The sequence below is a fragment of the Achroia grisella genome, unplaced genomic scaffold (genome assembly GCF_030625045.1).
Source record: "Achroia grisella isolate CSIRO2021 unplaced genomic scaffold, CSIRO_AGI_Agris_v1 utg511, whole genome shotgun sequence".
Lineage (NCBI taxonomy): Eukaryota > Metazoa > Arthropoda > Insecta > Lepidoptera > Pyralidae > Achroia > Achroia grisella.
The window spans coordinates 2,503,941-2,516,141 of record NW_026712905.1 but is presented as its reverse complement, the minus strand read 5'-3'; the positions used below and the strand labels follow the sequence as shown (position 1 = coordinate 2,516,141).

Sequence of the window (12,201 nt, the reverse complement as noted above, 5' to 3'; positions counted from 1 at the left end):
TAAAATACCTACCATCCACTTCGACGATTTTTTACTGTCATCAAATATAAAATAAAATTTCATTTTTTTTAATGAAAGAATAATTAAAATATTCAATGATGCAAAATATCTATTTGCACTTATGGTATTAGTGAGACATCAATGGTGACCACGTGGAGGTCGACAACTGACATTTTATTTTCCACTGGTAAACTGGTCCAATGTAAACTCCTTTCTTGAATATTGGCATTAGTAACTTATTTATATTTATTTAATTTTTTATAGTGACAACCATGAGGCTCGTAGCCAGGACTATACTGCGCCTACGCATTTCCATGGAATAGATGTTTACTTTTTTTTATCTGAACTGGACCTCACACTACGGTCTACAAGTGGCCAATGAAACATTCGAGATCATTATTGTGAATATATGGAACATTTGATATTCAGTACATCCAGAAGGTCGACCTCCAAGCAGTCCCCTGGAAACCATCGTGGCTAGTTCCTGGTTACTTTCGCCACTATAGGCTGACTGACTAAATATATAAAAATAATATTTAAAATAGGATATTTTACTAATATATCTTATTTTTATATTTTTTTACATTAAATATCGCACTAGTACAACTGATTATCTGAGAGTGACAAAACTTTGAAAAATTTTGTCTAAAACTTTAGCTTCAAAGGCGAATTTAAACTTAAAATAGTGTTGGACTTCATCCAGTATTGTTCTAGATGTACGATATTATAAAACTAGTGGTGACCCGCGACTTTGTTAGCATTTTTATTAGATACAAGATAGCGTACTTCCTGTCGTCGTATAATCTATCTTTACCTACGTCAAATACATTATAATTACGATCCGCGGAGTCGCAACGATGACAAACAGACAGATAGGCAGTGTGTCTTCAATGTGTCTCAACAGTATGTCGTGATGTACCAACCGGACACCGTATCTGTAATCGACAGAAAAGGAAGTTTCGAATACGAGTATTAATTGTAATGCGTATAGTGTGATATGTGACGCCCTTACCAATGTTTTATGTAAAGGAACCTGTACACACGAATTTTAATATATTAAAAAAAATTAAGGATTATTCACAAATAGCGATCTAGTCCCAAGCTAAGCAGAGCTTGTATTATTAGTACTAGAGATATCTTACATACTGTATTATTTTCTTAAAAAATATTTGAATTAGAAATAATTTTTAATCACATTTTTTTATTCTACCACTCATTCGGAATGTAGACTCATCACAAGAAGAACGAGCAAGAAATTTGTGTGTTGCTCTTTTAAATAAATGTTGTTCTATGTATACACAAATTAACAAGGATTAGGCATGCGACAATAATTGAAACCGTTACGCACTTAATTTTTGTGCAATCAAATCATTTTTGTTAGCACTATAAATTATAAGTTCGAATTTCTTTATAAAAATAAAAGATATGTATACATATAAAACTTTACGCAAGGTAAAGTTCGTGTGTAGCGGCTCTAACACCGTAGTGGTAACGTTACTTGCATACAAACAATGTTACAATGGTCACAAAACCCGTACTTCACTGTCGCAAGAGTTATTTTTAAAGCGGTCCAACGAATGATTTATTTTACTGCCGTTTTGTAAAGCCAACGTACTAACTTACTGCGCTAGTCGAAATATGGTTTAATCTATCGTCTTTAAAATATGTAGGCACTCGATTCGACTTTTATTACTTAACTAACTGTTACCCGGGAATTCGTCGGCGTGGAATTATCTTTTTTTTTATTAAATATATTTTTTTAAATAAATGTAGCGGCAACCTCTGTGGTGTAGCGGTTTAGCACACCGCCTTTCTTCTGATGGTCGTGGATTCGATTGAGGAATCGAGGGTCGAGGGACGAACCGTTGTATTCGTATGATTGTATCAGTCTGGGTGTTTTCTATGTATAATATGTATGTATATACGAAAAAAATCTATCTATATATTTGTATCAGTTATCTCAAGCTTTAGCTAGCTTAACTTTGGTGTAGATGGCGCTTTGTGAATTTTTCTGAGATTATTATTATTTGTTAAAATAGATACATAAAATTTCTAAAATAAGGGTACCCTAAGTTACTACTCATAACACACGCAAACAGACTTTTTACGTAATTCGCTGAAGACTAACTACTTGACATAAGTATATGAATATCTATACAAATAAATAAAATTAAAGTGTCTGTTAATAATTTCAAATTAACAGACGTCCACTAAATGCATATGAAAATATATAAGGAAAATACATTGAAAAATTAATTTTATCTCTGAAACGGCTGGGCCTATTTTGACGGAACTTTCACTCACTCACACACTCGGAAAACTAACATTATAAGTAGTTACTTAGGCTGCTTTTATTATCTAGACACGCGGCAGCGTGTCAAGCCGAGTTTCAAGTAAACTGGCCTGCAGCACCGTGTGTATATTTACACGAACCATTTGGAGCCACTTTTGACCCCCTCATAACTCAAAAACTCTTTCACACAAACCTGTCAAATTTGGTTCATATATTGAGACTTGCGAGATAAATATGTGTTCCAAATTTCATAAACATATCTCAAACGGTTATTTAGATATTAATGTCCAAAAATCGTCATTTTTATCACTGATCAACTATAGATCAAAATTATAACCCACTTCCAGATGACCTAGGAAGTTCAAATTTGGTATGCAGATAGGTAATTAGGTGAATATAAAGGAAAAAAATCTGAAACTGGTAAATTGTTATCATTTTACTACAATTTTTCACTTTAATTGATTCTATTTCAACTTATACTGGACGAATACTAAAATTCTATGAAAACGTCGATAGCCACCAATTGACATTGATCCCTGGCGAAAAATCTCATCTTGTACTGGACCGAAAGTAATATTGTATGAAAACGTCGATCATTACCAATTTACGTTGACCCCTTCACATCAGTGTCGATAACTAGCAAACTTCAAATATTGCATTGAGCGGTAAACACTAGTTGCTATAATTTAGATTCTGTCTAAAATATACTCGTACTTATAACTAGGAGTATAGTCGAATTTCGTATTTATTATGTTATTAACTGAGATTTGGTATTAATTATTGTTTCAATATTTAGCGCACATCGATAGTGTAAAATCATTATTTTTATAAATAATTATTAAATAATAGGCATTTCGGTATAGGGCGCCGCGGCGGCGCCGTGTGGGAGCGGTGCGATAAAACTCAATGTTTTGTTTCTGGATATCTAACCTATAAGGTTGCGATTTATGCTACGAAATTTATAGCTTTCTTAAATTATACTTATATATTTGTGATTATATTATTATTACATTATTTTAGTAAATACGTATGGTATAGACAATAGTTTAAACCAAAAATTAATAACAATTTTAGTATAGTTATAAGTAGGAATGTACAGTTAACTCGAGAATGAGAACTTATTGGTAACAAATTGTTTTCTTGAGAATTCAATAGATAACAGTCAATTTGTTACATAATCGTCTTTACGAACTATAACGTGTCAATACCAAGTTTCAGATATTAAATAATGTATATGTTGAAAGAGAACAATTCCGTATTTGCTTAACATATGCTATTACTATCCACAAATCACAAGGCCTTAGTTTTGGCAGTCCTCTTCTCAACATAGCCTCCTCTATATTTAATAAATGGCAGGTTTACGTTGGACTCTCCAGAGTTAAAACCTTAGATGGAGTACGTCTTAACAATTTAGATCCAAGTCACGAGAGCTCTATTGTAGAGTACAACCATCTGTGGACGTTATACCGCCCCGATTTGCCCAAAAATTCCTGATACTGAATTGGCAATGCACTTGAACATTTAAAAGTTACAAGAAAATATAGAAAATAACACAAAAAAAGACAATTATACCCCGTAAATATACGAAAATACAGTAATTTATCAAAAATAATTTGGTATTAATTTAGTTATAAATAAGTACCTCGTATAATTTATGTACAAAAAGTAATGATATCCCATCAAAAACATAAATGTGAAATGATAGCCGAGTTTAATATTATGATATATACCTTGATTGTTGACTTCTACGACAAAAGAGATGAGATCTAAATGGGTGCCAAGTTCAATGATCTGTCCTGAAATGTATTTATAACAATATAAAATATCATTTCTTCTTATAACTTAGGATAATATACTGTAGCCTAAGGTCTAACTTGGCTAGTTTTCATATACGAAATATACTGTAGCCTTCGCAAGTTCTAAACATGTTACTTGTCGGTTCCTATTTTAATATTAATAGTAACTAGCAATCGAAAGTAATAATTGGTATATGAGAACTGGCCAAGTTAGACCTTAGGCTACAGTATATTATCGTAAGTTATAAGAAGAAATGATATTTTATATTGTTATAAATACATTTCAGGATAGATCATTGAACTTGGCACCCATTTAGATCTCATCTCTTTTGTCGTAGAAGTCAACAATCAAGGTATATATCATAATATTAAACTCGGCTATCATTTCACATTTATGTTTTTGATGGGATAGATATTTATGCCATACCTATATGTATCGATACATACAACAAGGTACCTAATTAATACACGTCACTCTACGAACGTAATAGAAATGATACTAACGTGATCCGCTAGGAGGAAGGGAATTGTTAGTAATGTGGATTGAGGTGGATGATTCCGTTACTAGTAATGTACCATGCTAGATTGACCTTCACGCGATTCCTCCTGGAAACCATCGTGTTAAATTTGTGGAGAATTTACCACTGACCTGACCTCAAGCTCTGGCAACCTGACGAGCTAACTGACCTGACCTTAAGCTCATCCTGATATCATGATCACTGGTGCCCCGCCAGTGTAAACCGTTAGCGCGAGAGAACTGTATCATTATCTTCCATTTAAAAAAAAATGCGATGAGCTGATCGATGTCTCTTTCCATCGCTGCTTTAGTCACGTACGTTACTGAAATGTATCTTATCTGCACTTAAGTATTAATTAAAAGGATTTTTACAGAAAACTACTTAGTATCAATATATCTAGATACGTAAACCAGATTAGAAATAATCATTCATCAAAATATATACCTACTTAAAGATAGGTTTTACAAATACCTTCAGTAATCACTACATTTATATATGACATACACGAAAAAGAAACATCAAAATGAAGAAATATAATTATTAACTTTGTTTTGAAGTCGGCGACTAAAAATGGACAGAGTAATGTAGGTAGATCTATCTCATAGTAACGTAAATTAATTACAACCCTCTGGCTAGAATATTGATATTTAATGTTCCATGTTGAAATAATGTTAACATTCATTCATAATTACGTTATGTCGGCAAGACGCTTTGTGAGTCACAGGGGCAAAAGACAATAAAAAAACTTCCCATCAGGAATGCGCGTTCCCTCACGTTTGGAAGTCCATGATCCTTTAGTGTTTTTTACCAATGTAATTCTAGACGGGACTCCGTTACAACTTTCTATAAAAAAACTAAGCAGGTAGGTATTTGTTGTTTTGTTCAGCTCAAAATGTGAGGGCGAGAAGGGTGGTCCCTCAAGGTACAGTTATAGATGCCAACGTTAAATTAATTTAATAAGGAAAAAGAAGACAATTCGAAATAAAGGAGCACATAATTCGACTCGTATTTTTAGAAGTGCGAAATTATGTTGGAGAAAATAAAAATAGTAATTAAAAAATAAATTTTAACAGAAAAGTTATTTTTATATTATATACCTAACTTGATTTTTAATAAACCGGGACTGTGCGCGGAAGTAGAATCTATCAACCATTTTTTAATTACTCTTATTATGTGATTAGAGGTTTTTAGATGTGTGAAATTATGTTTATGAAAGTAAAATATTTAATAATTTATATTTTTTAACAAAAAATTTATATTTATATTACACTAGCTTTAACTTTATGCATGCAAAGTCTCAGCCCGATCGGTTTAAAATTGATAAAGTTTCATATAAACTTTCATCCCCTATTTTATCTCTTTGGGGGTAGAATTAATCAAAATCCTTTCTTAGCGGATGACTACGTCATAACATCTACCTACATGCCAAATTTCAGCCCGTCCAGTGGTTTGGGCTGTGCGTTGATAGATCACTACGTCAATCACCTTTGAGTAATATATATTTACATATATTTGAGTTGTACCTATGGTCCAGGACTATCCGTAAAAGTAGAATGTAGTAGCCATTTTTTAAATTACATTCTTAATTATTATGAAGTTGCTTACTTACTGCACTTTGCATTACCTATTAATTCTAACTATTTGTTAGCAAAATTTCACCTTATCTAAAGTTATCAATTATACGTTAGATATTTCGATCTAATTGTGACATTGACCGCTCCCATTTCTTATCAGTACATCGCAAATATTCTACACTATACACTACTGAAAAATAGGTTACAACGAAACTGTAATTGTTATTAAATAGACGTGTGCACGAAAACCTGTAGCGCAGCTTGAAATGTGTTAAAATTGCCTGCTAATGAAATGCAGCAATACATTCGGAACCATAATTAAATAATTAATTAGTGGTGATAAGAAAGTCATTAATAAACATTGAAACAAAATATAGATATAGAAGAATGTAAACAAATTCTTTGCTACGATATGAAGTGCTAAAAAATATAATTACTTACAAAATTGACGCTATGCCGTCAGCTTTTGGTATCGGTGCATTCAGCCCGCCTGAGTGGAGTGACTCTAGTGACAGTAATGAACCTGGTCCACTGCCGCAGTTGGGGTACTTCGTACCTGTGAGATGCAAATGTGATCGAGCGACGCAACATGTGTGTAGGAGAAGCAGAAGGTAAATAGAAATTATAGAAAGAATTGTCATTTTTCAAATTAAATTTAAATAAAAAACAATGATTAATATGAATCACGTAGGAGAGTCGATTTTATTATATATTAATACAATTTATTTATTGATTTAATACAATTAATATATTTTTGAACTGGCAAGAGAGCCAACTTAATTTTTAAATCTTTTTTTTTAGTCTCTATTTGGTTACACTTCATAACTGGCAATATAGACAATTGAATTTGTTCCTTTTTCAAATCCTATTTTTGTTAATATAGTTTACATAATTAAGGGTCTATTAAACGAGGTATCCCGTACTAATTATTGCCATGTATCTTTCTCATTTTATAACCTTACCTTTTCTTATTTCATGGAGTAAGCCTTTTTCGATTGGTTGGTTCTATATAATTTTTCAGAATACCATTTCATCGTTACTTATTTTTATTTAAAGTATTTATTCTAATATATTTTGCTCCTATGCATGACTTAATTATACCATGATTATAATTATAAATAATTGGTTACTTCGCAGGTAATTTTAAGTATATTCTTTGGCTTTTGAATAGACCAGAAGTATCGGATTGCTTCCCAATTATCTATATATGTAACGAACTGCTAGTAATAATATATCAGTTATCTACCTGGCATCTTAATCTTATCTGTACAATAATAATGTATACCTATTATATATAGAGGTAGGTAATAACATAGTAATATCTACTTTTATACAATTGTAATTATTTATTGTGTAAATCTAAATTAAAAGCCGTTAACTAGTCCAATCTTCAAATTTTTAAATTTACAAATAATTTCGTATATTACGACCATTACGTCGACAATTAATCCTAAAAACCTCTACCCTATCGGGATACCAGTCTTGAAAGTATGTCATCATCATCATCAAACATTCTTCCAGATGAGCTGGATGATATGTGTATGGTGTAAAAGTCGTCTATGACGAGAATCAGTAAACGGAATGTTACTAAATATTTGTAACAGAATGTATAGAATGACAAACAAACTGACAGTCCATCTATATATGATCAGCTCCCACGGACATCATAATATTTCGTGGCGCACCTAGTAGTTACCCCTCATTGGATGCCATTCCGGAGAACTGAAATGTTAAGCCTCCGTGGCCCGTACTTTCACTGCCGTACCACACCCTGCCACCAAAACACAGTTTACAGAGTAATCTGCTTGGCATTTAAATTGCTGAAATGGGTAAGAACCTACCTTTGAAGACGCTTTGTATGAAGGGTACCATGCCGTAATTAAATCTATATTAATATTATAAAGAGATAAATTTGTAACTTTGAATAATCCGAGTAACCGGTACTAGTGATTCGATTTTGAAAATTCTTTTATTGTTAAATAGTTTATTTATCGAGGAAAGCTACAGGCCATATAACATCACGCTCCAACCAATATGAGTGAAGCTGCAATGAAAATTGTTGGTAAAATAGAGAAAATGTGAAGCAGATGTAGTTGCGCGGGTCAGTTAGTAACAGACAGATATATTTTGTCAACAGAGAATCTCCCCGTTCACGTCGCTCCGTGTCGCAATGTTCCTGCAACAGTATCTCCCGAAGGTCCTCAGCGGCACCGTCACCGATGATACTACCGCCGCTCAACAACACCATGGAGATGTACGTGGAACCAGTCGTCGAGGATGTAAGTAGTATTTGAAGTTTCATAAAGAAAAAAAGTTAGGGAGTTACGAAAAAACTTGTGATGCAATTCGGTTTATTCAATATTATCAACTTATGGGATCTGACTGTCTGGTCATTCGCAACCCTCTAGGGAAGTGAAGGTTTTTTAATAGATGACAATAGAATGGTGCCCGCTAACGGTTTACGTTGACGGAGCTCCGTTGGAGGATAATAAGATGAGCATGAGGTCAGATCAGTTAGTTCATCGTGACAAATAAACCAGGAATTTATCACGATGGTTTCCAGGGGAAACCACGTGGAGGTCAATCTGACATGGTACATTGCTAGCAATGAGGTCATCCACGTTACTAACAATCCCCTTTCCCCCTGAGAGGTGAAAATTGGGGTCTCGGGGCGAACCCCTTTGCCCCGGCAACTACCTCGGGGTGGCTGGGTTAAAGCCTTTAGGGCGAGTATAAACTATTACTAATCTAACTTGCAAAACGTAGTGCCATACTTGGAGACAATTTTTTTTATACGCTATTTGTTATTTTTTTGTGGGATCACGTAATACAATACGTGCTACGTCTGTCATAAAATCTCCGATATCTAAAATATTTTGTCTAGATACGACCTTTGCCGGAAAAGTAATCTTGTTATTAATATTATAAACGCCAAAGTTTGTGAGGTTGGATGAATGTTTGTTATTCTTTCACACAAAAACTACTGAACAGATTTTGGTGAAAGTTTACAGTAATATAGCTTAATACATCAGAATAACATGTAGGCAATAATTTAAAAATATTTTATGTAAATTGTGCGAAATATGATTATATATGTCAAGGAAGTACGATGCAGACGAAGTTGCACGGGTTAGCTAGTTAAAAATATATTTATCTTATCTATTGTTTAACTTGCCTTTATTTGGAGAGCAGGTACTTTGTGTTAATTCGTTCATGTTATTCTCGCAATAATGGAAATAAATACTATATTTATTATATTAGACGTCAAGAGACCCACCTATCTATGTCGTTCTATGACATTTAATTATTTTTTTAACAAAGTAATATCTTGAATTATATAACCCATTTATTATCATTAATATATTAGTTGTCTAACTAAAATGGTCTCTAAACAGTGAGATATATGTATCGAAAGACAATGTAGTGACTAATATTTAAAAAAAGTTACGGTTCTTTGGTCATTTGTAGAGACTAATGAGATATATCGAGCGTATGAGTAAAGTACATCTTGTAGTCATTCTTACTACATGAATTAAGCGAGGTGTTGAAAAGAAGCCAAGTTAAAAGTACTCGTAATTGGCTAGTGGTTGATTTGGAATTTTTAGCATTTTATTATCATTTCCACCAATAAGAGACAGGCGTAATGTGTATATATACATATATATCGCACACCTACAATACTGAATTAATACAAAAAAGTAATTTTTTAAAGTTGTAGTTTAAGAGTGTATTTTTCAGTTTGTAATTTTTGTGTGTACTTATTTTTTGTGTAGTGTAACTGTAATGGAAATCAAACTGACGGCTCATCTGATAATAAGGGGCAACCATCGTCTAATCTGAACCACAGATATTATATCGTAATATGATGCTTATGATACAAGTGTACGCGCTTTGAAACTATCATCGAGCAATATTTCATATTTTTAATTATTGATTAGTTATCACACAAGCTCCTATTACTAAAAGGTATACAAATAATTTATTTAGAATTGACGAGCAATGATGAATTATATTGCTATATAATATCATAGCTCTTAAATTCGCATCTATCCATATATTTATACACAATATTTTATAAATCCTAAGGTAAGTGGATAAATTGTTTCACAAGCTCAAGAAGCTCCAGATGGAGCCACCAAATACTGCTTAAAAATCTAGCTGTTTGGCGGATGAAATAGTATAAACTGAAAACCTTGTAAAAGTATAAAATGTTTTATTAACTTTATCGAATCCATTCCAAGACAATTGTCAATTTCATCGTAAAAATATTTCATTCGGTACAATCATTCCTGTAAGCAAGAAGTATAACTCATCAATTTTAGATCCAATATTTCAATACCGAAATAAATTCAAATTCAAAATGTAACAACGGCTTAGTATTTCTGCAGTTCAATATAGGAATGGGTAATTTTGATCATACGTCAAATTGCTCGAGTTGATATTTTTCCAGCACTCTTCTCATCGACTTAGCTATTTGTTCCGGTCTGCTGTAAAAATATTTATGTTGACTGCTGCCCTCCTCGTTATATATGTCATGATCGACTGAACCTTTCGGTGAGATGAACAGTATTCTGGAAATAATCATAATTTTTGTGCGGTACTCGAAACTAAAGTCTACCATTGCAACTTATACTCGTGATACTCGCCGTCAATATTCACCATACACCATACTTATGGCACCGAACGCTTTTAGCATTCAGACCATCTTTTGTACCCTTTTGTTTGTAAAGTTTTATTGGTCGATGACGTTCAAATATATAAATTGAATAACTTGGAACCTAAAACCTCATCACATAGAATGCGGTTTCGGATATCTCGCTACGTTTAGGCTGTGAAAATGAGATCTACCGTTTGATTAATTATCCGTTTTCTCCCACGTTGTATAAATAAAATAGAATATTAATAAAGGTAAATGAAGTATTAAGAAATACGTAATCAAAAAGTAGTAGTAAAATTATTTCAACTCATTCAGAATTTAGACACTACTGCAAATGTATTATATAAATGTATATGTGTAGTTTATTTCTATTGCAAGTTGCTTCAACCTTGCCTACATAGTGAACGGACTGCAGTAAAATATCCTTAGTTATAAATAATTTTAGTTTAATTGTGATCGTTATAATATTATGAAATTTATAGTAGTAGAACATTATATGGAAATTATACCTGGGTATGTAAGACCCATCTGGAGCATAATTGCTATTCTTTGGCTCCTCTTCATCAACCAAGTTCACCATAACGAAATGTTTACTCAACGATTGTATTTCCGATGAACTGGCAAATTTTGGCTTCAAATTCTTGCAGGCAGAGCACCAGGATTTATGTATTATCACCATTACAGGCTTATTATGATGTGTTGCTATTTGTAATCCTGACTCCAGTGAACCTGCCCATATGTAGTTGTTGCCGAAACCATTGTCCTTGCCACTTAATGAACTGCAGTGGACTTTATCAAATATCAAGGCAAAGAAAGTTTTTACTATATTTCCTGCTGCCATAACTAGGATGTAAAAAAATAATACGCCAGATCCCTTTTTGTGTTGTAGCCGGCTATTTACATTTTATAATTTTGAATAGTATTTTCCGCTGTTCAGCCATTTTGACGTATTTGAATTTGACGGGCATGTCATTTCCAGTAGGCTAATAGTAGCGCCATCTAGTGGGATATGAGTAAATGCTAGAGTGAATTTAGTTTACGTGGTAGTAAAGGAGCGAAGATAAACTTGTTAGTTGCAGTAGAAATCTCTAGATGGCACTACATGTATTCGAAAATTTAAGTTTTTGCACCCTGTATAGTGATAAGATAAAAGATATCGAAAACTTGTATAAATATATATATAATAATAGTTTATGAATAACATGTATTATTATTATATCCCAGGGGAACGTATCCAAGGGATTGTTGGTAATATGAACTGGTGATCCCATTGCTAGCCTTGTCTTGTCAGGTTGACCTCCACACGGTTCCCCCTGGAAACCATCTTGATAAATTCCTGGTGAATTTATCAGGATGGACTGAC

General features: G+C 33.0%; 2 protein-coding genes across 5 annotated transcripts in view; one reads left to right on the top strand and one right to left on the bottom strand.

Moving 5' to 3' along the window:
- Positions 1 to 12,201, top strand: part of LOC131846519 (tight junction protein ZO-3-like) — a 105,364-nt gene that overhangs the window by 43,284 nt on the left and 49,879 nt on the right. For 3 of the 4 annotated variants that reach the window (XM_059195846.1, XM_059195845.1, XM_059195850.1), the window contains exon 3: positions 8,319 to 8,460. In XM_059195846.1, the coding sequence (XP_059051829.1) occupies positions 8,319 to 8,460 (142 nt within the window). Of the gene's footprint in view, positions 1 to 6,510; positions 6,793 to 8,318; positions 8,461 to 12,201 lie in introns of those variants that run through there. The other variant, XM_059195847.1, reaches the window with a different exon arrangement.
- On the bottom strand, positions 10,397 to 11,777 carry LOC131846524 (thioredoxin domain-containing protein 12-like). Its single transcript, XM_059195855.1, has 3 exons — positions 11,348 to 11,777; positions 10,602 to 10,752; positions 10,397 to 10,470 (listed from the first exon to the last, which is right to left on the bottom strand). Exons 1-3 carry the CDS (start codon positions 11,677 to 11,679, stop codon positions 10,465 to 10,467), a joined length of 489 nt encoding a protein of 162 aa, XP_059051838.1. The 5' UTR covers positions 11,680 to 11,777; the 3' UTR covers positions 10,397 to 10,464.

What these genes read in the sequence shown, in the direction of transcription:
- LOC131846524 (XM_059195855.1), bottom strand. Translation starts at nt 11,679, where the DNA reads ATGGCAGCAGGAAATATAGTAAAAACTTTCTTTGCCTTGATATTTGAT. An exon ending in GATGGGTCTTACATACCCAG is followed by an intron (nt 10,753 to 11,347) that starts GTATAATTTCCA and finishes GATTATTTCCAG; the next exon opens with AATACTGTTCATCTCACCGA.